This window comes from Panulirus ornatus, chromosome 6 (genome assembly GCF_036320965.1).
Source record: "Panulirus ornatus isolate Po-2019 chromosome 6, ASM3632096v1, whole genome shotgun sequence".
Lineage (NCBI taxonomy): Eukaryota > Metazoa > Arthropoda > Malacostraca > Decapoda > Palinuridae > Panulirus > Panulirus ornatus.
Genome location: NC_092229.1, coordinates 15,602,399 through 15,629,730, shown reverse-complemented (window position 1 = coordinate 15,629,730; position 27,332 = coordinate 15,602,399). Strand labels below are relative to the sequence as shown.

The following is a 27,332-nucleotide window of genomic DNA, read 5'->3' as shown; positions in this document are numbered from 1 at the left end:
TTTCGTTCAGCAGGGTACTGCTGGCCTGTCAACACTTGTGTCATCTGTCCTATGGGGCCATGATGGCGTTACGCAAGTGTCCTCTGTCCTGTAGGGAGGAGCTGGAGTGATTATCCAGTACCTTTGTCCTCTGGAGCGCCATTTTCATTTCAGTCCCTTAATTCAGGGGTTCCATCACATGCATGGGTGTATGTATATGGAAAATAATAACCAATGCCGCTTTTTTTTATACTAACACTCTTAGAGTCTACAAACTCCTTTAATTCAAAATTCACCTCCCTGTTCTTAATCAAGGAGTAAGTACAAGGAGAATAGAAAAACAAAAAAAAAGACTATGACATATGGGCGGATGTATACATAAGTATATATATATGTAGTTCTTCTTGCCCGCACATGGCTGGCTCAAGGTATAACAGTTTCAATCTTGGTTGACATTAAACACTTACCTTCCACTCGCCCAACACCTTCAGTTGACAGTGGCTTGAGGAACACGATTACAACTGATAGCTTGGCTGGCTGGTGTCCTCCTGGGAATATATATGTATCAGCACTAGTGCATGTAAGGGCGAAATTCCCTTGACGATATGTGTCACTGACATCACGTGAAGCACACCTCCGATTCCTCGCTCAGCATCATGAAAGGGAGATAATATCTTGTGGAATATTGCATCTCTTGCGATATATATATATATATCTATTGTATCACGTGCATCCTGATTGTTTGCCATTGGCGTTGGTATATCTATTTAAAACTTGTATTCTGAAAGGGAGAGGTAATACTAGAAAAGACTATGGTATTTTACAAGACTGACGACAAGCTCGAACACAAGACATCAAAAAAAAAAGGAAAATCTTAGGTGTTCTAAGAACAAAGAATTAAATTTACTTCTTTACGAATCACTGAGAAAAGTAGTTGATCAAGGATTTATTTCTTCTATCTCTTCTATCATCAACGCAAACAAATTTGTATCAACACAGCAACAGTTGACTACCCGCATAGCAACACCAGCAATTACCTCTACTCCAGCCTCCCTCCACACATCATTATCATGTGACATGGTGAATGCTCCTAGGTCTTTGGCCTGTACAGTTTTAGAATGATCATGAGCCAAAATCTTTGATCGTGAACGCACGAAGATGGTCCTTGTGATTTTCGATTTGTTTTTCATGATTTAAGGTAAATGGTCTTCATTAACGAGTCAGTCTAGAATAGTCCATATGGCCAAAAGACAATGTCTCTCACGTATGGTTCGATTTTTCCTAAATAAAACCATATAATCCTGAGATGTATCAACAATATCAGATATAATTATCAATATTTCTATGTATTAGCCAAAATGCTGCTGGCTTGAGGTCCGCTTATCGTACTCCAATTTTTTACCACGGTTATCACACAATTTGGTCAGGTTAACACAACTTTGAAAAACTCACTTGACATAAGGGGATAATGACTTATGGTGAGTGTATTATGACATATTATCACTTTCTAGTCGTGTCTTAGTGAGGGATTCAGTTCTGACGTCGTCATAATAGAAAAATTCCATGGTGAAATGTCATGAAATTCACCCTCACGGCATTTAGGTATGTGTGTTATGTTGAAAAATCCATTATAATTTTCCTAGGATTGTATCCAGTATTCGTTGGAGGTGGGTGAGGAGATGGAGGACAAATTACAAACTTGACAACACAAGAATATGTAAGTACACACTGTATTTGAGAACTGGGAGGTGTTAGAGTAATCTAACCTGATTATGAACTCGCCAACATGATGAAAGCTCATCACAAGAGTGGCACGTCAGTGTGAATTGCATTAGAGAATGCGCTTTTTGAAATATTTTAGCTAATTATGGTATCTTCTGTGCAGGTTTTGAATGAAGTGCCAACAGGCAGCCACCGACCAGGGAGGTATGTTACCCCATGGGTAATTGCATTGTCAAACTGCAACTCTTTGTGCCTCACCCACACGTGAACTGCTGGTATTCTGTCCACTAAATATACAATCTCTCCTTGTCACAAATAACACTTAACATCACTTAACCCGCACAATTCCTTCTTCTCAGCTGTAACTCACGCAGCTCATTCTTAACAGCTTTAAGCTATCCTTTCCTTTCGGACAAATGGTAAGACCAATAGATAGAAATTGCATGTAGAAACGTTAAGACAGGTGCTCTAGGTAGAAATAGGTAGCAGCATTAGCTGGGAACATTAGGTACAAGTAATAGGTTCTGACATTAGGCAGGATAAATAGATAGACATGTTGGATATCAGTGGTTGGTAGGAATATTAAGTAGGAGCATTTGAAATCACTGCGTTAGAGGTGACCTTTACCATTGGCCTGTTAAGGTTGAGGCCTTATTGGGTTTCAAGTGTTATGAAGACTTTTGCCATGGCTTCCTCCTTCAGGGATTAGGCGTCAGAGATTAGAATGATAGATTTAAAATGATCATGATTTTATTCAATTTCCTTTGGAAAGCTCAGTACAAAAGTGGTAAGTACGCATTATATGAGACTTAGCGCTTATTTAGTTTTTAAATCTTATTATGGCATTTATAGGCAGGTTCAAAATTATCATGACTACCATTTTTCTTTGCTTACATAAGAATATGTCTTTATTTACTCATCAGGATAATGATGGAAAGCTTAACATGGTAGGTATATGAGTACGCTGTGTATTAGACATTTTACTTTTTTTTTAAGTCATCTAATCTGAATGTTGTATTTTTTTTGTATGCAGATTGAAAATTGACTTCATCCATTTTTCTAATAGTGGCTACGTCAGGTTCATCATGCCATCTTAATAATGCACTGGGATGTTTGCAAGTCGGATCATGATAACCATAATTTGTGTTATATTTTTTATTAAAAGTTAGTGATTCATGAATGCAAGACTAAGGAATAATGATAGATACAGGCGTTTATTTTCCGCAGTCTTGTTAACAACGAACACACAAGAAGTTACATAACTCATTGGCGGATGTACTTAGACTTTATTCACTTCCTGAACAACAGTAGTCATGCCCTTAATAAATATCAAGACAAACTAGCCGATGTCATTACTATTTATCTAATGTTTACAGTATTGAAATTGTTTTTGATTTGTTTGAAAGGCTTTATACGACTAGGGTGTCGATTACTCGTTTCAGTAGTTGTAGCAATCAACATTGGGAAATATCGAGTAATTATACCATTGTATGATTTTATAATGGATGACAGAGGTAATGAAAAAGAACAAGAATAGACATTTTTCTTGTGATAATTTCAACTTTGTCTCCGATGATCTGGGAATCGGACACTTTGTTTACAATAGTGGCCGGGCTACTTCAGTGCCGGGTAAGCTGGAGGGGGCGACTCTCAATATAAATATTGCAAAACATATGATAAGTAGTTGAGTTGAAATGGTTGAAGTTTATTCGTATGATGGAAAGGTTTATGCTTTAAAAGTAATCCGGATATCACAGAGGTTTCATTTAGTTGGTATTAAGGCTTGGGAGTATGTTAGTTTAGAGGTGGACTACGAGTATGGTCCATTCTACTAGTCTCCAAGAGGGTGCCATGATGATCATGTAGTTTCCACGACAAAATGAAAGATACGGTAAACCCTATCATGCCAGTGTTGTTGCAGAGCCGAAATGTAGTGTTTTCAAATTAATAGATGGAAATGACGTACACTTATTTAGAAATGTAGAGAACATTTATGTATCAGCATTACTGGTAATAAACTTACTTAGGTAACTTTTTCCCCATTTTAAGATGTTCATGTTTAAAAATGAGAGAGGATATATGTTTAGAAGAGCAAAGGGAGTAGGAATTAAAGGAAAGAAGGGTAGGAAGGTGTGTTGGTTTGTGTGTATTGGATTCATCAGCATCAGAGTACATAGGATTAGAAGCAGAAGAGACATTAATATATTTAAAGAGAGGAAAGAAATTAGGTGTTAGGAAGGAATCTGGAAGAACATAATTGGTGATAGAATTTTGTTGGAGAACAAGCTGCTCCATCAGCGACTACCCCATTAAGTGGCTAGAGAGGACACAGCTTTAGGGAAACAGAGAGAAGCATCAAAAGAAGGGAGTTTAAAAAGCAAAGACTTAGGCCACACTGTGTCAGATGCTATGAAGGAAGATTGTGAGGGCTATGACAAAAGTTTCTCCAGTACCCTTGAGAGAGGAGGTCCAGAGGAGTCACATAGAGAAGATCATCGATAGAACGGGCAGTGCAAGATCCATACTAGTGATCAGAAATATGAGAATGGAATTCTAAATATTGAGAAAGAGAGAGTTGAGAATTTCAAATAAAGGTAGCTGAAAGGAGAGCATTGGGATAATAGTTGAAGAGGTTAGAATTGTCTCCTTTATTCTGAATGGGCTGCACCAAGGTGTGCCTACAAGAGGAAGGATAACTTTGGGTTTTTAGACATGTGTAATAGGCAAGCAAGATTTGGTCCTTTAAGAGGTATGTTGTCTGGGCCATATGCCTTATCATTTGGAGCTGGAAGAGTTCTTGGAAGAACCTGCTTGAGGAAAATATATGGAATGGCATAGGTTTAGTGGAAGAGATATGGGTGGAGGATTAGAAGCACAAACATAGAAAGTTAAATAAGAGAAAAATATGGTACCAAAAACAGCAGCTTCATATGTTGGATGAGAGGGGGGAAAGGTTGAATTACACAGCTTGTTTGATATGTTTTGGGTTAAGGACGAGAGATTTTTCTGTAGGAAAGAAGTCAAGATAGCTCACTGTCTTTTTGTGAAGATATGCTTGACTTTACTTTGAACAGCTTTGCTGTCATTCTAAGCAGAAATGAAAGTGGGCTAGATTTCAGGGGAAAGGAGGGGTTTCATGAATTAATACTCTCTGTCCCTTATGAAACTAGGATCAGAGCTGAAGCAATCCAACCCTAAATGGTGGTAGTGGGCAGGGGTGGGGAGAGATTTGATTGAAGCTGGGGTGTAGGACTCCATCACAGCTGAGATTACCACTGCTTATGCATTCAGCGTAATATGAAGCATCCTAGCAAATCATTAGGAAGATGTGCAACAAAGATCACATTACTCTCCCAAAGTGCCAAAATTGGCATTTTAAAGGAGGGAGTTGGGGGGAATTGACAGTGGGCATGACCAAATAGAAGATACAGAAATATGATTGTGGTTGGAAGACTCTTAGGGGACAGAAATAACATTTATGATGAGAGAGTTTTGAAGTTGAAATGACGTTAAGTGTTTTAGAAGAGTTGTCATTACCTTCAGGAGCTCAGGTGCTTGATTATCAGTTCCAGACTGTTATGGAGGGAAAAAGAAAAGTTATCTTAGGTAGGGCCTAACCAATCCTTTTGGTAGATGTGAAGAGAGCAGTGCTTCGTGGCAGTAAGACGTATAGAGGAATAGATGCCCACAGCTGGAGGGAAATGGGTGAAATGTACAAAAAGCAAGTTTATAGAGGTTGGAATGTTTTTGGAGCAGATGGCATTAGGATCAGGAGACTTAAGGTCCAGAGGGTCCAGAATGGGAGTTCTTTTATTACAGTAGATACAGTTATGATGGCAGATATGAAAATTTGAGATTTGTGAGTACAGAAGGGATGCAGCTTTGGATGGTTGGGTTTCAGAGAGCTTAGGGGAGGGAGTGGAGATTTGAGACTGCATTTGTTACAGATTTATCATGACATTGATACCTGAATAGATTTATTAGCTTTATAATGAAGCATTATTAATTATCTTACCATTATGAGTATGCTTTTGATTATTATTACTAAACTAGATTTATAAAGCAGATGAAAAACCATTATGAGTATGCTTTTGATTACTATTACTGAACCAGATTTATAAAGCAGATGAAAAAGTTTTTTTGATAAGTGTTTGTTATGATAGAGAGAAGAAGGTAGGTAGTCTACTGTTTGGATCATGACTTCATTGGCCTGCATTAGTATTTTGAGGATGATTATTGTGATATGAACCCCTAGTAGTAAAAATGGGCATAATCCAACATCCATCATGATGGACAGGAATAGCTCAAGGTTTTACTCCACATGGGAGCATGGTGAGGTGGGCTTTGAAACAGGATGTTTCTCAGTGATTTTAACATCGATAGTTGATGGCTGCAATTTTACTGTATATAGCTGCAATTTGTAGATGCATGATCAAGGAAGACATCAGTAGAAATATTATATTACGGTACAATAGCTATTTGTGAGTGTTTTCTGTTAAACTGTCAAAAGTCTCTTTTTTTCAGATTTGATTGTAAAGTTTACATAAAAAAATGATGGGCATGATAAGACCTGCATGTAAGTCCAGTCATCAGTATACCCTGCAGTTTCTGGCGCTCTTGTCAGCAAGAGCTGTTGGGGCAGGGACTGTATTACCTCACCTACCTCAGCCCAGGTGTGTTCATTTAACAGATTTCTTGTACAGTATGATAGCATCTTGCAATGTTCATATTATTTTATGATGATCCTCTTGTATGCAATTAGGATTATTAAAGTAAATGCCTATTTTGATATTTCATATACCCTTTGAGTTTAGCTGATAGGCTAGTTTTGTATAGTAGACTCGTAAAAGTGTGTGAGGTTTGATTCCTGAATCTGTCATAAATTTCTTAATTGTAAATTTGTTGTAGATATCATGTGGGAAAAATTAGTGTTCAAAGATCTGTAAACATCCTCTTCAGATAAAGGTACAATTTTATTGGATAAGCTTTTGTGAATATTTTGGAAGCCATAACTGTAATATTAGTGTAGCTTTTTTGATAAATACTGATAAGAAATCATAGAACACACTATTGGATGCCTTCTTGTCTGGTTTCAAATTGCCTTTGGTGCTGCTGCTTCACTTACTTTGTAATCTTGAATTGATCCTGCTGCTAACTCTTAATCTTTATTTACTGCAACCTATTCAAAGTTAAGTATGATGAAAGAATCTTTCATAAGTGAGACATTGTACCGGATGTTTTTTATTTCCATTCTGTTATATGTGTAATATAGTGAAGCATTGATGGCAGTCAGACTCTATGACTTGTGTGCTTAGAATTCTTTTAATGCAGGAGTTTTTTTGACATTCTGAGTATTTGCATATGCACTCTTCCCTTCCTTTGTGTGAACCTAAGTCTTAGTCAGTTTCTCTGAAATTGAAATTTGGTTTTATCAGAACTTTTAAGTTTGCCTAGAAAATTTTATATCTGGTTTCCCACTAGCATTGTTATGTCTATTATTTTTACTTTTTCACTCCATCTTTCCACCTCCAATTTGGTCTCCCTCTTCTCCTCGTTCCCTCCACCTCTGACACATATATCCTCTTGGTCAATCTTTCCTCACTCATTCTCTCCATGTGCCCAAACCATTTCAAAACACCCTCTTCTGCTCTCTCAACCACGCTCTTTTTATTTCCACACATCTCTCTTACCCTTACGTTACTTACTCGATCAAACCACCTCACACCACACATTGTCCTCAAACATCTCATTTCCAGCACATCCATCCTCCTGCGCACATCTCTATCCATAGCCCACGCCTCGCAACCATACAACATTGTTGGAACCACTATTCCTTCAAACATACCCATTTTTGCTTTCCGAGATAATGTTCTCGACTTCCACACATTCTTCAAGGCTCCCAAAATTTTCGCCCCCTCCCCCACCCTATGATCCACTTCCGCTTCCATGGTTCCATCCGCTGACAGATCCACTCCCAGATATCTAAAACACTTCACTTCCTCCAGTTTTTCTCCATTCAAACTCACCTCCCAATTGACTTGACCCTCACCCCTACTGTACCTAATAACCTTGCTCTTATTCACATTTACTCTTAACTTTCTTCTTCCACACACTTTACCAAACTCAGTCACCAGCTTCTGCAGTTTCTCACATGAATCAGCCACCAGCGCTGTATCATCAGCGAACAACAACTGACTCACTTCCCAAGCTCTCTCATCCCCAACAGACTTCATACTTGCCCCTCTTTCCAGGACTCTTGCATTTACCTCCCTAACAACCCCATCCATAAACAAATTAAACAACCATGGAGACATCACACACCCCTGCCGCAAACCTACATTCACTGAGAACCAATCACTTTCCTCTCTTCCTACACGTACACATGCCTTACATCCTCGATAAAAACTTTTCACTGCTTCTAACAACTTGCCTCCCACACCATATATTCTTAATACCTTCCACAGAGCATCTCTATCAACTCTATCATATGCCTTCTCCAGATCCATAAATGCTACATACAAATCCATTTGCTTTTCTAAGTATTTCTCACATACATTCTTCAAAGCAAACACCTGATCCACACATCCTCTACCACTTCTGAAACCGCACTGCTCTTCCCCAATCTGATGCTCTGTACATGCCTTCACCCTCTCAATCAATACCCTCCCATATAATTTACCAGGAATACTCAACAAACTTATACCTCTGTAATTTGAGCACTCACTCTTATCCCCTTTGCCTTTGTACAATGGCACTATGCACGCATTCCGCCAATCCTCAGGCACCTCACCATGAGTCATACATACATTAAATAACCTTACCAACCAGTCAACAATACAGTCACCCCCTTTTTTAATAAATTCCACTGCAATACCATCCAAACCTGCTGCCTTGCCGGCTTTCATCTTCCGCAAAGCTTTTACTACCTCTTCTCTGTTTACCAAATCATTTTCCCTAACCCTCTCACTTTGCACACCACCTTGACCAAAACACCCTATATCTGCAAAATTTGTTCCAGACCACCAGATTCGAAGGATTGTAAACTATTAAAACTCTTTTGCAATTATTCATCAACTTACTTTCCACCATGTGCTGATGTGCTGTTTAAATGGCCTGTCATCCATTAGTAGTCCCTGAAACTTAGGTTGTTCCTTATCTACTATATCTTTTCTTTTCATCCTTATTTTTGTGTATTCCTAAGAAAGTGTTAGATTTTCATGTTGGTAAACTTTGTTTCACCTACTCATTTAATATCGTTTAATTTTCCCTGTGCTGTCTGTAGACTTGCTTTTCTAATTTCCACCAGCCCATCAGCATGTGTTTTCATAGGTACTACATTTAGCTGTTTTCACCTACTTAGAATACTTGGTCTTTCTTTGCTTGCTTTATGGTTGATCTGTCCTCTGGTCTTATTTGACTTATATTGACATTTGTTTTTTTCCTTTTTGATGTTTTTCATATTATTTTTTCTCAACGGTCTTTCTTTTTTATGAAAACACTGTTATAGTCTTCATGACAGGCAAACACCTTTGCTTGTCTTAATACCATGTGGCTACTACACTCCTTTTTCCTTTTGTGTCCTTTATTTACGTATTTTGTTGATTTTTGTTTACCAGAAGTGGTCTCTATCTAGTCTTTACAGCACCACTGATCTGCATCTTTCTGCTCTATGTTTAACTGTATATACATAGTATACTATATATACAGAGAAGAGGTAGTAAAAGCTTTGTGGAAGATGAAAGCCGGCAAGGCAGCAGGTTTGGATGGTATTGCAGTGGAATTTATTAAAAAAAGGGGTGACTGTATTATTGAGTGGTTGGTAAGGTTATTTAATGTATGTATGACTCATGGTGAGGTGCCTGAGGATTGGCGGAATGCGTGCATAGTGCCATTGTACAAAGGCAAAGGGGATAAGAGTAAGTGCTCAAATTACAGAGGTATAAGTTTGTTGAGTATTCCTGGTAAATTATATGGGAGGGTATTGATTGAGAGGGTGAAGGCATGTACAGAGCATGAGATTGGGGAAGAGCAGTGTGGTTTCAGAAGTGGTAGAGGATGTGTGGATCAGGTGTTTGCTTTGAAGAATGTATGTGAGAAATACTTAGAAAAGCAAATGGATTTGTATGTAGCATTTATGGATCTGGAGAAGGCATATGATAGAGTTGATAGAGATGCTCTGTGGAAGGTATTAAGAATATATGGTGTGGGAGGCAAGTTGTTAGAAGCAGTGAAAAGTTTTTATCGAGGATGTAAGGCATGTGTACATGTAGGAAGAGAGGAAAGTGATTAGTTCTCAGTGAATGTAGGTTTGCGGCAGGGGTGTGATGTCTCCATGGTTGTTTAATTTGTTTATGGATGGGGTTGTTAGGTAGGTAAATGCAAGAGTTTTGGAAAGAGGGGCAAGTATGAAGTCTGTTGTGGATGAGAGAGCTTGGGAAGTGAGTCAGTTGTTGTTCGCTGATGATACAGCGCTGGTGGCTGATTCATGTGAGAAACTGCAGAAGCTGGTGACTGAGTTTGGTAAAGTGTGTGAAAGAAGAAAGTTAAGAGTAAATGTGAATAAGAGCAAGGTTATTAGGTACAGTAGGGTTGAGGGTCAAGTCAATTGGGAGGTGAGTTTGAATGGAGAAAAACTGGAGGAAGTGAAGTGTTTTAGATATCTGGGAGTGGATCTGGCAGCGTATGGAACCATGGAAGCGGAAGTGAATCATGGGGTGGGGTAGGGGGCAAAAATCCTGGGAGCCTTGAAGAATGTGTGGAAGTCGAGAACATTATCTCGGAAAGCAAAAATGGGTATGTTTGAAGGAATAGTGGTTCCACCAATGTTGTATGGTTGCGAGGCGTGGGCTATGGATAGAGTTGTGCGTAGGAGGGTGGATGTGCTGGAAATGAGATGTTTGAGGACAATGTGTGGTGTGAGGTGGTTTGATTGAGTAAGTAACGTAAGGGTAAGAGAGATGTGTGGAAATAAAAAGAGCGTGGTTGATAGAGCAGAAGAGTGTGTTTTGAAATGGTTTGGTCACATGGAGAGAATGAGTGAGGAAAGATTGACCAAGAGGATATATGTGTCGGAGGTGAAGGGAACGAGGAGAAGAGGGAGACCAAATTGGAGGTGGAAAGATGGAGTGAAAAAGATTTTGTGTGATCGGGGCCTGAACATGCAGGAGGGTGAAAGGAGGGCAAGGAATAGAGTGAATTGGATCGATGTGGTATACTGGGGTTGACGTGCTGTCAGTGAATTGAATCAGGGCATGTGAAGTGTCTGGGGTAAACCATGGAAAGCTGTGTAGGTATGTATATTTGCATGTGTGGACGTATGTATATACATGTGTATGGGGGTGGGTTGGGCCATTTCTTTCGTCTGTTTCCTTGTGCTACCTCGCAAACGCAGGAGACAGCGACAAAGAAAAAAAAAAAAAAAAGTAGAAGTGAAGACATGCTACATATATACAAGTTTAAGAGATGGGGTAACATTAGTGTAAAACTCTTTCCATAACACACAGATAGCAATCTTACATGTATACCCTCTTACTTTCTGCTCCAGGAGTCGCTTCTGTCTTTATGAGGCTCAGGCTGCATTCTGGAAGCTAAACATCCATTGATTAGGACAACAGGTCATCAAATGTTGTGATTTTATCTATGTATCTTTGTGCAGAGTGTGCAGGGTTGGAGGGAAAAGATCAACTTTGTTAAAACGCATGGTCTGTGCTTGAATTGACAACTTTAATTCCAGAGTGGATTCTCTCACTACTTTTACACTTTAGAAGGTCTGATGCATAAACAGTGACTGTTGTTATGTTTAGTGTCCAAGGGGGCATCTGTAATAATGGACAAGGGGGAATACAGTAGGATACAAAGGAACTGAAACAGTAACAGACCATGTGGTCCTTTTGAGGCTGCATTTGGTAGGGGACAATTTCAGTAACTCTCGGATGAGTGTGGCAAGGGTCATATGGCATACAGCTGATTCAAAGAGAAAAATCTGCAAACAGCTCATGTGACTAAGGAGGCACAAATAATGTTAGTTGTGGACTGAGTCAAAATGTTTAAGTTATTCTTTTTTTTTTTTTTTTTTTTTTTTTTACTTTGTCGCTGTCTCCCGCGTTTGCGAGGTAGCGCAAGGAAACAGACGAAAGAAATGGCCCAACCCCCCCCCCCATACACATGTACATACACACGTCCACACACGCAAATATACATACCTACACAGCTTTCCATGGTTTACCCCGGACGCTTCACATGCCTTGATTCAATCCACTGACAGCACGTCAACCCCTGTATACCACATGACTCCAATTCACTCTATTCCTTGCCCTCCTTTCACCCTCCTGCATGTTCAGGCCCCGATCACACAAAATCTTTTTCACTCCATCTTTCCACCTCCAATTTGGTCTCCCTCTTCTCCTCGTTCCCTCCACCTCCGACACATATATCCTCTTGGTCAATCTCTCCTCACTCATTCTCTCCATGTGCCCAAACCATTTCAAAACACCCTCTTCTGCTCTCTCAACCACGCTCTTTTTATTTCCACACATCTCTCTTACCCTTACGTTACTTACTCGATCAAACCACCTCACACCACACATTGTCCTCAAACATCTCATTTCCAGCACATCCATCCTCCTGCGCACATCTCTATCCATAGCCCACGCCTCGCAACCATACAACATTGTTGGAACCACTATTCCTTCAAACATACCCATTTTTGCTTTCCGAGATAATGTTCTCGACTTCCACACATTTTTCAAGGCTCCCAAAATTTTCGCCCCCTCCCCCACCCTATGATCCACTTCCGCTTCCATGGTTCCATCCGCTGACAGATCCACTCCCAGATATCTAAAACACTTCACTTCCTCCAGTTTTTCTCCATTCAAACTCACCTCCCAATTGACTTGACCCTCACCCCTACTGTACCTAATAACCTTGCTCTTATTCACATTTACTCTCAACTTTCTTCTTCCACACACTTTACCAAACTCAGTCACCAGCTTCTGCAGTTTCTCACATGAATCAGCCACCAGCGCTGTATCATCAGCGAACAACAACTGACTCACTTCCCAAGCTCTCTCATCCCCAACAGACTTCATACTTGCCCCTCTTTCCAGGACTCTTGCATTTACCTCCCTTACAACCCCATCCATAAACAAATTAAACAACCATGGAGACATCACACACCCCTGCCGCAAACCTACATTCACTGAGAACCAATCACTTTCCTCTCTTCCTACACGTACACATGCCTTACATCCTCGATAAAAACTTTTCACTGCTTCTAACAACTTGCCTCCAACACCATATATTCTTAATACCTTCCACAGAGCATCTCTATCAACTCTATCATATGCCTTCTCCAGATCCATAAATGCTACATACAAATCCATTTGCTTTTCTAAGTATTTCTCACATACATTCTTCAAAGCAAACACCTGATCCACACATCCTCTACCACTTCTGAAACCGCACTGCTCTTCCCCAATCTGATGCTCTGTATATGCCTTCACCCTCTCAATCAATACCCTCCCATATAATTTACCAGGAATACTCAACAAACTTATACCTCTGTAATTTGAGCACTCACTCTTATCCCCTTTGCCTTTGTACAATGGCACTATGCACGCATTCCGCCAATCCTCAGGCACCTCACCATGAGTCATACATACATTAAATAACCTTACCAACCAGTCAACAATACAGTCACCCCCTTTTTTAATAAATTCCACTGCAATACCATCCAAACCTGCTGCCTTGCCGGCTTTCATCTTCCGCAAAGCTTTTACTACTTCTTCTCTGTTTACCAAATCATTTTCCCTAACCCTCTCACTTTGCACACCACCTCGACCAAAACACCCTATATCAGCCACTCTGTCATCAGACACATTCAACAAACCTTCAAAATACTCATTCCATCTCCTTCTCACATCACCGCTACTTGTTATCACCTCCCCATTTACGCCCTTCACTGAAGTTCCCATTTGCTCCCTTGTCTTACGCACCCTATTTACCTCCTTCCAGAACATCTTTTTATTCTCCCTAAAATTTACTGATAGTCTCTCACCCCAACTCTCATTTGCCCTTTTTTTCACCTCTTGCACCTTTCTCTTGACCTCCTGTCTCTTTCTTTTATACTTCTCCCACTCAATTGCATTTTTTCCCTGCAAAAATCGTCCAAATGCCTCTCTCTTCTCTTTCACTAATACTCTTACTTCTTCATCCCACCACTCACTACCCTTTCTAAACAGCCCCCCTCCCACTCTTCTCATGCCACAAGCATCTTTTGCGCAATCCATCACTGATTCCCTAAATACATCCCATTCCTCCCCCACTCCCCTTACTTCCATTGTTCTCACCTTTTTCCATTCTGTGCACAGTCTCTCCTGGTACTTCCCCACACAGGTCTCCTTCCCAAGCTCACTCACTCTCACCACCTTCTTCACCCCAACATTCACTCCTCTTTTCTGAAAACCCATACTAATCTTCACCTTAGCCTCCACAAGATAATGATCAGACATCCCTCCAGTTGCACCTCTCAGCACATTAACATCCAAAAGTCTCTCTTTCGCACGCCTGTCAATTAACACGTAATCCAATAACGCTCTCTGGCCATCTCTCCTACTTACATAAGTATACTTATGTATATCTCGCTTTTTAAACCAGGTATTCCCAATCATCAGTCCTTTTTCAGCACATAAATCTACAAGCTCTTCACCATTTCCATTTACAACACTGAACACCCCATGCATACCAATTATTCCCTCAACTGCCACATTACTCACCTTTGCATTCAAATCACCCATCACTATAACCCGGTCTCGTGCATCAAAACCGCTAACACACTCATTTAGCTGCTCCCAAAACACTTGCCTCTCATGATCTTTCTTCTCATGCCCAGGTGCATATGCACCAATAATCACCCACCTCTCTCCATCAACTTTCAATTTTACCCATATCAATCGAGAATTTACTTTCTTACATTCTATCACATACTCCCACAACTCCTGCTTCAGGAGTTATTCTTAAATGTATGTATATTACTACTTTCAATCACTAAATTGTTCCATATGATTACAATTCTGTTGAAGAGAAAGTACTTTGCCTAATTTGAGGTAAAACATCAGCCCACGAGTTTTTATCCATTGCTACTAGTGATGCCTGATGACTCAAGCCGTAGATAGCGTTTTAGATTGAGATTATTGAAGCTTTTGATAGTTTTGATTACTGCAATGTACGAAATCATCCCAACCTTCTTTTTTCTAAGTTAGATAGATTTATTTGTTTAGTTGGATCTCATGGGTTTTGTGTCTTAGTCTGCTTTCTCTTACTTATCTCCCTGTCACTCATATTCCTTCCCTGTAAGTACCACACACAAACATAAGTCTCTTTTTTCTCTTTCTTTGACACCTTTACTTCATCATCCCACCATTCAGTACACTCAGTACTTTTTCTCACCTACCCACATCAAAGCCTCCACATGTCACACAGTTCTCTTGAACATACTTGTACTTCTACCCTAAATACCTCCTGTTCCTTCATTTATTCTCACCATATGCCATTCTACACTAAGTCTCGCCTGGTATTTCTCCACACAAGTTTAGAGGTATTTATATAATATATAGTGAATGTGACTAATTTGTATGGTGATAATGTATTTACAATATGTACATCTTGTTCTTTGAAGGTCAGTTGGATGCAACCTTCACACAAGTCCTCACATTCAGCAGAGTTCAAGAAGAGACCCTCCACCAGCAAGAATGAAAGTGTTTTATATCCCAAATCCCTTTAAGTGGCTTCATAATCAAATGGAAATTGCTGCTCTTAAAAGAGAGTGGGATCCAAGTTTTGAAATAGATTCTTTCAAATTTGGTGTGAAACAGGTTAGTGTTTGATAATGTATTCACATATGCCATTTTTCCTATACTTTTTAGAAGGAACAGGCATCAATTATGCCATTTTCACATACATATGGGCAAGAACTGGTGGGATGTGTTTGCCTTGACTAACCTGTCTCTCAGCCCTGCTAAACCTAATAACATTTTTATTGACATATATTCCCAACTTCCTCCTTTCACACACTTCCAAACTCATCACCAACTTCTGCAGTTTCTTGCTCAAATCTGCCACCAGTGCTGCATCATCAGCAGACAACAACTCACTTTCCAGGGCCTGTCATAACCCACAGACTACATAATCATCCTTCTCTCCAAGAGTCTTGCATTTATCTTCCTCATCCCCTATCCATAAACAAATTGAACAGCCATGATGATATCACACATCCCTGCCGTAGACCAGTCTTTACTTGGAGCCATTCACTCTCCTCTCTTCTTACTTGTACACTGTCTTTACAACTTTAATAAAAACTTCCCTGCTTCTAACAGCTTTCTTCCCACACTGTATATTCTTTAGACCCTCTACAAGGCATCTGTATGAACCCTATTATATGCTTAGATAGATATATATATTTAGCTTTACAAGCTAGGTTTGAAATGTTTCACTTTATCAAGAAATTAACTGTATTATTAAGAAATTAACTGTAGCATATAAAGCTTCCCAGAAAAATTTCATTGTGATTAAGTATTGTGTTACTGGAGTTCAGATGTTAACCCTAAAACTTTAATTATTTTTGTGTAAATAGATATTTAGAATTGAATGGTTGATTTTTCAGGCAGTCTGCACTGTCACAGAACTTGTTAGCAGACGTGATTGGGGTGAACTGTGTGGACTTTTAACACAGAAAGCCATAGATAAAATACGTCATACAAAGTGGACAAATGATCAGGTATGCTAGTTTGTTGTTGTTGTTGTTGTTGTTGTTATTATTCGTCTGTTTCCTTGCGCTACCTTGCTGACGCAGGGGACAGTGACAAAGCAAAATAGATAGATAAATAATTTTTTTTTTTTTTTTTTTTTTTTATACTTTGTCGCTGTCTCCCGCGTTTGCGAGGTAGCGCAAGGAAACAGACGAAAGAAATGGCCCAACCCACCCCCCCCATACACATGTATATACATACGTCCACACACGCAAATTTACATACCTACACAGCTTTCCATGGTTTACCCCAGACGCTTCACATGCCTTGATTCAATCCACTGACAGCACGTCAACCCCGGTATACCACATCGCTCCAATTCACTCTATTCCTTGCCCTCCTTTCACCCTCCTGCATGTTCAGGCCCCGATCACACAAAATCTTTTTCACTCCATCTTTCCACCTCCAATTTGGTCTCCCTCTTCTCCTTGCTCCCTCCACCTCCGACACATATATCCTCTTGGTCAATCTTTCCTCACTCATCCTCTCCATGTGCCCAAACCACTTCAAAACACCCTCTTCTGCTCTCTCAACCACGCTCTTTTTATTTCCACACATCTCTCTTACCCTTACGTTACTCACTCGATCAAACCACTTCACACCACACATTGTCCTCAAACATCTCATTTCCAGCACATCCATCCTCCTGCGCACAACTCTATCCATAGCCCACGCCTCGCAACCATACAACATTGTTGGAACCACTATTCCTTCAAACATACCCATTTTTGCTTTCTGAGATAATGTTCTCGACTTCCACACATTCTTCAAGGCCCCCAGAATTTTCGCCCCCTACCCCACCCTATGATCCACTTCCGCTTCCATGGTTCCATCCGCTGCCAGATCCACTCCCAGATATCTAAAACACTTCACTTCCTCCAGTTTTTCTCCATTCAAACTCACCTCCCAATTGACTTGACCCTCAACCCTACTGTACCTAATAACCTTGCTCTTATTCACATTTACTCTTAACTTTCTTCTTCCACACACTTTACCAAACTCAGTCACCAGCTTCTGCAGTTTCTCACATGAATCAGCCACCAGCGCTGTATCATCAGCGAACAACAACTGACTCACTTCCCAAGCTCTCTCATCCCCAACAGACTTCATACTTGCCCCTCTTTCCAAAACTCTTGCATTTACCTCCCTAACAACCCCATCCATAAACAAATTAAACAACCATAGAGACATCACACACCCCTGCCGCAAACCTACATTCACTGAGAACCAATCACTTTCCTCTCTTCCTACACGTATATATATATTATATATATATATATATATATATATATATATATATATATATATATATATATTTTTTTTTTTTTTTTTTTCATACTATTCGCCATTTCCCGCGATAGCGAGGTAGCGTTAAGAACAGAGGACTGGGCCTTTTTTGGAATATCCTCACCTGGCCCCCTCTGTTCCTTCTTTTGGAAAATTAAAAAAAAAAAAAAGAGAGAGGGGAGGATTTCCAGCCCCCCGCTCCCTCCCCTTTTAGTCGCCTTCTACGACACGCAGGGAATACGTGGGATGTATTCTTAATCCCCTATCCCCAGGGATAATATATATATATATATATATATATATATATATATTATTATTATTATACTTTGTCGCTGTCTCCCGCGTTTGCGAGGTAGTGCAAGGAAACAGACGAAAGAAATGGCCCAACCCCCCCCCCCCATACACATTTATATACATACGTCCACACATATATATATATATATATATATTATTATTATTATACTTTGTCGCTGTCTCCCGCGTTTGCGAGGTAGCGCAAGGAAACAGACGAAAGAAATGGCCCAACCCCCCCCCCATACACATTTATATACATACGTCCACACACGCAAATATACATACCTACACAGCTTTCCATGGTTTACCCAGACGCTTCACATGCCCTGCTTCAATCCACTGACAGCACGTCAACCCCGGTATACCACATCGCTCCAATTCACTCTATTCCTTGCCCTCCTTTCACCCTCCTGCATGCTCAGGCCCCGATCACACAATATATATATGATATATATATTATTACTATTTTTTCGTCTATAGATGAAACCATTATGTGAACCATTATGTGAGATAAATAAATATGATATATATATTATTACTATTTTTTCGTCTATAGATGAAACCATTATGTGAACCGTTATGTGACATTCATTTTTCATTTCATTTCAAGCTAGAAGTTTCAGTTTTCTAAATTATTTCTTACATTTTTCATATGTATATATGTATGTATGTGTGTATGTGTGTATATGTGCGTATATATATATATATATATATATATATATATAGATATATATATATATATATATATATATATATATATATATATATATATATATATATATATGGTTTGGGAATGTCTTGGGAGTAAAGTCAGGGGTTAGTGAGAGGACAAGAGCAAGGGAAGGAGTAGCAGTACTCCTGAAACAGGAGTTCTGAAAGTATGTGATAGAATGTAAGAAAGTAAATTCTCGATTAATATGGGTAAAACTGAAAGTTGATGGAGAGAGATGGGTGATTATTGGTGCATATGCACCTGGGCATGAGAAGAAAGATCATGAGAGGCAAGTGTTTTGGGAGCAGCTGAATGAGTGTGTTAGTGGTTTTGATGCACGCGACCGGGTTATAGTGATGGGTGATTTGAATGCAAAGGTGAGTAATGTGGCAGTTGAGGGAATAATTGGTATACATGGGATGTTCAGTGTTGTAAATGGAAATTGTGAAGAGCTTGTAGATTTATGTGCTGAAAAAGGACTGGTGATTGGGAATACCTGGTTTAAAAAGCGAGATATACATAACTATACGTATGTAAGTAGGAGAGATGGCTAGAGAGCGTTATTGGATTACGTGTTAATTGACAGGTGCGTGAAAGAGAGACTTTTGGATGTTAATGTGCTGAGAGGTGCAACTGGAGGGATGTCTGATCATTATCTTGTGGAGGCTAAGGTGAAGATTTGTATGGGTTTTCAGAAAAGAAGAGTGAATGTTGGGGTGAAGAGGGTGGTGAGAATAAGTGAGCTTGGGAAGGAGACTTGTGTGAGGAAGCACCAGGAGAGACTGAGTACAGAATGGAAAAAGGTGAGAACAATGGAAGTAAGGGGAGTGGGGGAGGAATGGGATGTATTTAGGGTATCAGTGATGGATTGCGCAAAAGATGCTTGTGGCATGAGAAGAGTGGGAGGTGGGTTGATTAGAAAGGGTAGTGAGTGGTGGGATGAAGAAGTAAGATTATTAGTGAAAGAGAAGAGAGAGGCATTTGGACGATTTTTGCTGGGAAAAAATGCAGTTGAGTGGGAGATGTATAAAAGAAAGAGACAGGAGGTCAAGAGAAAGGTGCAAGAGGTGAAAAAGAGGGCAGATGAGAGTTGGGGTGAGAGAGTATCATTAAATTTTAGGGAGAATAAAAAGATGTTCTGGAAGGAGGTAAATAAAGTGCGTAAGACAAGGGAGCAAATGGGTACTTCATTGAAGGGAGCAAATGGGGAGGTGATAACAAGTAGTGGTGATGTGAGAAGGAGATGGAGTGAGTATTTTGAAGGTTTGTTGAATGTGTTTGATGATAGAGTGGCAGATATAGGGTGTTTTGGTCGAGATAGTGTGCAAAGTGAGAGGGTTAGGGAAAATGATTTGGTAAACAGAGAAGAGGTAGTAAAAACTTTGCGGAAGATGAAAGCCGGCAAGGCAGCAGGTTTGGATGGTATTGCAGTGGAATTTATTAAAAAAGGGGTGACTGTATTATTGACCTGTTGGTAAGGTTATTTAATGTATGCATGACCCATGGTGAGGTGCCTGAGGATTGGCGGAATGCGTGCAAAGTGCCATTGTACAAAGGCAAAGGGGATAAGAGTGAGTGCTCAAATTACAGAGGTATAAGTTTGTTGAGTATTCCTGGTAAATTATATGGGAGGATATTGATTGAGAGGGTGAAGGCATGTACAGAGCATGAGATTGGGGAAGATCAGTGTGGTTTCAGAAGTGGTAGAGGATGTGTGGATCAGGTGTTTGCTTTGAAGAATGTATGTGAGAAATACTTAGAAAAGCAAATGGATTTGTATGTAGCATTTATGGATCTGGAGAAGGCATATGATAGAGTTGATAGAGATGCTCTGTGGAAGGTATTAAGAATATATGGTGTGGGAGGCAAGTTGTTAGAAGCAGTGAAAAGTTTTTATCGAGGATGTAAGGCATGTGTACGTGTAGGAAGAGGAAAGTGATTGGTTCTCAGTGAATTTAGGTTTGCGGCAGGGGTGTGTGATGTCTCCATGGTTGTTTAATTTGTTTATGGATGGGGTTGTTAGGGAGGTAAATGCAAGAGTTTTGGAAAGAGGGGCAAGTATGAAGTCTGTTGTGGATGAGGGAGCTTGGGAAGTGAGTCAGTTGTTGTTCGCTGATGATACAGCGCTGGTGGCTGATTCATGTGAGAAACTGCAGAAGCTGGTGACTGAGTTTGGTAAAGTGTGTGAAAGAAGAAAGTTAAGAGTAAATGTGAATAAGAGCAAGGTTATTAGGTACAGTAGGGTTGAGGGTCAAGTCAATTGGGAGGTGAGTTTGAATGGAGAAAAACTGGAGGAAGTGAAGTGTTTTAGATATCTGGGAGTGGATCTGGCAGCGGATGGAACCATGGAAGCGGAAGTGGATCATAGGGTGGGGGAGGGGGCGAAAATTCTGGGAGCCTTGAAGAATGTGTGGAAGTCGAGAACATTATCTCGGAAAGCAAAAATGGGTATGTTTGAAGGAATAGTGGTTCCAACAATGTTGTATGGTTGCGAGGCGTGGGCTATGGATAGAGTTGTGCGCAGGAGGATGGATGTGCTGGAAATGAGATGTTTAAGGACAATGTGTGGTGTGAGGTGGTTTGATCGAGTAAGTAACGTAAGGGTAAGAGAGATGTGTGGAAATAAAAAGAGCGTGGTTGAGAGAGCAGAAGAGGGTGTTTTGAAATGGTTTGGGCACATGGAGAGAATGAGTGAGGAAAGATTGACCAAGAGGATATATGTGTCGGAGGTGGAGGGAACGAGGAGAAGAGGGAGACCAAATTGGAGGTGGAAAGATGGAGTGAAAAAGATTTTGTGTGATCGGGGCCTGAACATGCAGGAGGGTGAAAGGAGGGCAAGGAATAGAGTGAATTGGAGCGATGTGGTATACCGGGGTTGACGTGCTGTCAGTGGATTGAATCAAGGCATGTGAAGCGTCTGGGGTAAACCATGGAAAGCTGTGTAGGTATGTATATTTGCGTGTGTGGACGTATGTATATACATGTGTATGGGGGTGGGTTGGGCCATTTCTTTCGTCTGTTTCCTTGCGCTACCTCGCAAACGCGGGAGACAGCGACAAAGCAAAAAAAAGAAAAAAAAAAAATCCACATGGCACTTTATAGATGCATCCAGGAGAATTTTCTGGTGAATTCCTGATTAAGATATTCTTTATAGTACTATTGTTGCTGAAGGCAACATTTACATTAAATGACTTAAGCAACATGGGAAGTAAAGTAAAATTATTATTAAAAGGGAGAACTAAAAGATTCTTGGTGTCAGTGGGAGGTTTGGGCTCAACTCTGTTTAATGATTTCTTTGCTTACTTAAGGGATTTATCAATGAAAGATCTAGGGTACTTTAACTTAGATCCAATAGAATAAATCTTCTCAAACTCATCATCATTAAACTCTGGACTGCAAATAGGTAATGCCCTAAGGAACTTATATTGAAATGATGATAATTTAACTCTGTCATGTTGAGATGAGTAATAATGGATATGTGAGCATACATTGGTAGGTTTTCTGTATATGCTAAACTTAAACTTGTTTCCTTGCCTATGGATCATGCAATCTAAAAATGGTAACATACCATTATTTATTTTAATTTTCTACAGTGAATTTGATGGAAGGTACTAACTTGTTAAGTAAGGGGAGAAATATTTGTAAATTTTCATTTGTTGGCCAAACACAAAGAACTTATCATGTTTCATTTTCCCTGTGGGCTCATAGGAATATATATGTATGAGTGAATGTGTCTCTCTTCATCTCTTCCCTGTGGACTCATAGGAATATATATGTATATGAGTGAATGTGTCTCTCTTTAAATGTTTCCTGATGCTTCCTCTCTAATGCTGGTAATGGCAATCAAGCATATAAAAGAAATGTGTGAAAGGAGAAAGTTGAGAGTAAATGTGAATAAGAGCAAGGTTAGTAGGTTCAGTAGGGTTGAGAGACAAGTTGATTGGGATGTAACTGTGAATCGAGAAAAACTGGAGGAAGTAAAGTGTTTTAGATATCTGGGAATGGATTTGGCAGCGGATGGAACCATGGAAGCGGAAGTGAATCATAGGGTGGGGGAGGGGGCGAAAATTCTGGGAGCCTTGAAGAATGTGTGGAAGTCGAGAACATTATCTCGGAGGGCAAAAATGGGTATGTTTGAAGGAATAGTGGTTCCAACAATGTTGTATGGTTGTGAGGCGTGGGCTATGGAAAGAGTTGTGCGCAGGAGGGTGGATGTGCTGGAAATGAGATGTTTGAGGACAATATGTGGTGTGACGTGGTTTGATCGAATAAGTAATGTAAGGGTAAGAGAGATGTGTGGAAATAAAAAGAGTGTGGTTGAGAGAGCAGCAGAGGGTGTTTTGAAATGGTTTGGTCACATGGAGAGAATGAGTGAGGAAAGATTGACCAAGAGGATATATTTGTCGGAGGTGGAGGGAACGAGGAGAAGTGGGAGACCAAATTGGAGGTGGAAAGATGGAGTGAAAAAGATTTTGAGTGATCGGGGCCTGAACATGCAGGAGGGTGAAAGGCGTGCAAGGAATAGAGTGAATTGGAACGATGTGGTATACCGGGGTCGACATGCTGTCAATGGATTGAACCAGGGCATGTGAAGCGTCTGGGGTAAACCATGGAAAGTTGTATGGGGCCTGGATGTGGAAAGGGAGCTGTGGTTTCAGGCGGTATTGCATGACAGCTAGAGACTGAGTGTGAACAAATGGGGCCTTTGTTGTCCTTTCCTAGCGCTACCTCGCACACACATATATATATATATATATATATATATATATATATGTATGTATTATCCCTGGGGATAGGGGAGAAAGAATACTTCCCACGTATCCCCTGCATGTCAAGACTCACATCCGTATAATTATCACTGTTAGGACTACTGCACTTTTAGACACACATATCTTTGCCCTAACAACTGATTCTTATATTATTTTTTTTTTTTTTTTGCAGGTCAACAACCTTATACTTTCCCCTGAAAGTGTTCAAGTTACACAGATAAATAATATAGCCCTTCAGTATATTGTTGGTAAGTGCCTAAGTTACAGAAACTGTTGGATCATTTAAATTCTCTTGGTTGTAGTTGTAATATACATAGAAGATCTTCAGTCTGAATAACAGTATTCTACAGACTTCCAGATGACCATACTGCTGGATGGTACTTGAGTTTCCTAGTTTGAATTAGAGGCGATAGTGCTTGATGCTTCTGTCAGGTATTTCTTTCACTTTTGCCCTTGTTCTACCTTTTTAATGGCCTCCAACAAGTGTTTTCGCTTGCTTCATCTTTTGTGTCATCATCAAATTTTACATTAGTGTGCTTGACACATATTAGAAGCAGAGATAAAGAGGGATTTTGGGTAAAGACAATGAATTATTTTTTCAATGGTTAGTACTGTGTATATGTATGTATTTTTTTTTATACATATTTGCCATTTCCTGCATTATCAAGGTAGCATGAAGAACAGATGACTGAGCGTTAGAGGGAAAATCATCACTTGGCCTGCATGTCTGTTCCTCTTTTTTCTGAAAAGTAAAACAGGAAGTGAGGATTTCCAGCCACATGGTTCTACACCTTTTTGTCGCCTTCTGTGACATGCAGGGAATACATGGGAAGTATTCCCTGGATGTTGTAAAAGGTACTAGAAGGGGAAGGAGTGGGGGCTGGAAATCCTCCCCTCCAGTTTTTGCTTTTCCAAAAAAGGGCCAAGTGAGGATTTTCGCTCTTAGACTCAGTCCTCCATTCTTAATGCTACCTCGCTAATGCAGGAAATGGCAAATATGTATTAAAAAAACAAATATGTATATATTTATTTATTTATTATACTTAATTGCTGTTCCCGCGTCAGCGAGGTAGTGCTAGGAAACAGACAAATATAGGTTCATTCACTTATATACACATATGTATACATACATAAATGCCCTTACATGCACATGTACATACATGTACATATCAACATATACACATATACATACATATACATACAGTTAATTGACAGCACGTTTCCTCCCGTATACCACATTGCTCCAATTCAATCTATCCCATGCATGCCTTTCGCCCCCCTTTTTGTCCATGCCTCAAGCGCTCAAAATCTTTTTCACTCCATCATTACATATCCAATTAGGTCTCCCCCTTCTTCTTTTCCTCTCCACTTTTTTTTTTTAAGACACACATATTCTCTTTCCCAAGCTTTCCTTATTATTTCTCTCTATATGTCCAAACCATTTCAGCACAGTCACTTCAGCTCCCCCAACCTTACTCATTACCACACCTCTCTCTACCCTTTTATTACTTACTTGATCAACCCTCCTCACACTGCATATTCTCCTCTGGATCACTTTCCTTGAAAGAGCCCTGATGTTACTGATAACCCTTTCTAAAGGCATTCACAGAATATTTAGGAAAAGATTATTCCTTTGAAAATAAAATCTTTAGGTTGGAAGGCCTAAAGATATACTGTAAATGTGTAAAGTACTGAAATGAAAATAGTGTATGACATGGTGATGGATATTGCAGATCGAAAGTACTGTGATATTGATGTAACCGTGATAGGAACTCGGATACCTTACAACACGGACAAGCATTCGCTCATTGTACTGGAATACTTTGCTAGGTAAGTTTCAAGTGTTTCAATTGCTAATATACCTTATTATATGATTAGTTATTTTCTGAAGTAGCTGTGTTTTTTTACAACTGACTAGACTTTTAAGTCTTCATTCATTATTGTGCATTAACCTTATTAGGCATTATAGTGTTTGCTATGTTTTTATTCGTTTTATGGGGAAATGCATGTTAAAGAACCTCTGGTAAATGTCACAGCTTCATTTTAGATGTCATAATATCACTCATTTTTGGTATATTTTGTTTGTCTTTTCAGTTAGGATGAGATGTTATAAGTGATATAATGGTGTTCTATCCATGTGAGGCTTTTCTTGTGACCTTAACCGGATCTATAAGATCCCTGGGGAAAAAAGAAGAATCTTATTTTTGATGGACAGTGATGCACTGTAGATGTCCAGTGCTTAATGAACAGAGGGTCTTGCAAACTCCAAACTCTCTTAGAGTTAACCAAAAAATTATATGCCTTGCTCCATCCAAGTACCCTTTTCTCTGTCTCTTATTCATCTGAGCAGATGCCCTCTTAGGGTTAAGTTCATTGGCAACAAAGGTGTTAGTAGGGAAGGAGGCTCTCAAGTGAGTTCTCTCTTCAGGAGTGGCACCTCAGGTGGATCTCTTCCTCCAGAACCAGTGCATTGCTCCCAGCTTATGTTTCTCCAGTTTTAGATGTAAGGACATTGGCAGTAGATGCTCCTAACTTGGATTGAAATCACTGGAAATCATAATTTCATAAAAGATAATATTTATACCAAAACATTGTGTTATTTTGCCCACATGACTACATTCTAGAAATGAAGTAAAAGAGGGGAGATATATTGATTCACACGTTTTGAAAATACATGGGTAAAACTAGGGATTAAAGTAAATTGAATGGGTAAGGCAAGGGATTAAAGGAAACTGAGTGGCTAAAGTAAGGGATTAAGATAAATTAAATGTTAAGGCAAGGGATGAAAGTAAACTGAATGGATAAGGCAAAGGATTAAAGTAAACTGAATGGATAAGGTAAGGGATTAAAGGAAATGGCGAAGGCAAGGGATGAATGTAAACTGAATGGGTAAGACGAGTGATTGAATTTAAGTGAATGGGTAAGGCAAGGGATTAAAGTGAATTGTACAGGAAGCAAACATCGGTTTAGCAGTATTTCTTATGATGCTGGTGCAGAGTAATTCATCCATTTGTGGTGTCAGTATGATAGGTCATAAGTATTTTGTGAATTAAGAGGGTCAACATGAAAGTTATGAACTCTTTCTCTGTATGTTTAATTTATATCAAGTATTCACGTTATTCATGAAATCAGAATACAAGAAATGTAATAATGATTACAAAATTACTTCAATATCTTTTCATTTATGTGTCAGTTTACAGTTTCATACATAGGTAATCAATTTTTCATCCATGTTTTGATTTTAAGAAGAATGCAGGGTTTCAAATCTCAAAACTGTTAGATAGATCTTAATCATTTTGAATACACAAAACAGTAATTAGAAACTCACCTGTTTATATATGAATTCTGCTTTGTAGGTTTCATCGAGAATATACAGAGGGCAGACTCCCAGATTGGACAATTACCACATTCAGACTTCAGAACTTTCAAGCCATTCCCAGAAAGGATAATAGCTAGGTTTTAAGCGTGTAAAATGTGTCAATATATTTCTTACAGACTGTTCTGTGAACAGATATTGCATAGAATATTTTTTAAATTTAAGACGCAAGTAAAAATAGTTTCTGACTCGTGTTTAGTTTCTCCCTTACACCATTTTCTTATAGATATGAATAAATTCCAAATAAATAGGGAAAACTACCTATGCTTATTTCATTGCTCTGCTGTTATAGGAATAAGTTATAGACTGCAACTGCCAGGGAAAGTACTATGGTCATGACAAAGGAATATTAAGATATTCTCTGAAAGCATCTCACATTGTTCATGTCT

At 39.5% G+C, this 27,332-nt stretch overlaps 2 protein-coding genes across 10 annotated transcripts in view; one reads left to right on the top strand and one right to left on the bottom strand.

The window, feature by feature from the left end:
• LOC139749087 (lysosomal protective protein-like) overlaps positions 1-609 on the bottom strand; it is a 30,752-nt gene extending 30,143 nt beyond the window's left edge. Inside the window, exon 1 of the mRNA XM_071662615.1 lies at positions 447-609. The gene's annotated coding sequence lies outside the window, so the exon portion shown is untranslated. The remainder of the gene's footprint in view (positions 1-446) is intronic.
• A 325-nt stretch (positions 610-934) lies between these two features.
• On the top strand, positions 935-27,131 carry LOC139749088 (m-AAA protease-interacting protein 1, mitochondrial). 9 transcript variants are annotated; one of them, XM_071662624.1, is made up of 7 exons: positions 935-1,059; positions 6,226-6,374; positions 15,377-15,572; positions 16,361-16,474; positions 23,740-23,815; positions 25,301-25,397; positions 26,924-27,131. In XM_071662624.1, exons 2-7 carry the CDS (start codon positions 6,253-6,255, stop codon positions 27,021-27,023), a joined length of 705 nt encoding a protein of 234 aa, XP_071518725.1. In that variant the 5' UTR covers positions 935-1,059; positions 6,226-6,252; the 3' UTR covers positions 27,024-27,131. The 9 variants fall into 9 exon arrangements, with proteins under 9 accessions (XP_071518725.1, XP_071518721.1, XP_071518723.1 ...); XM_071662620.1 differs by having other exon boundaries at positions 1,046-1,177; XM_071662622.1 differs by lacking the exon at positions 935-1,059 and adding an exon at positions 1,351-1,457.
• The last annotated feature ends 201 nt before the right edge of the window (positions 27,132-27,332 follow it).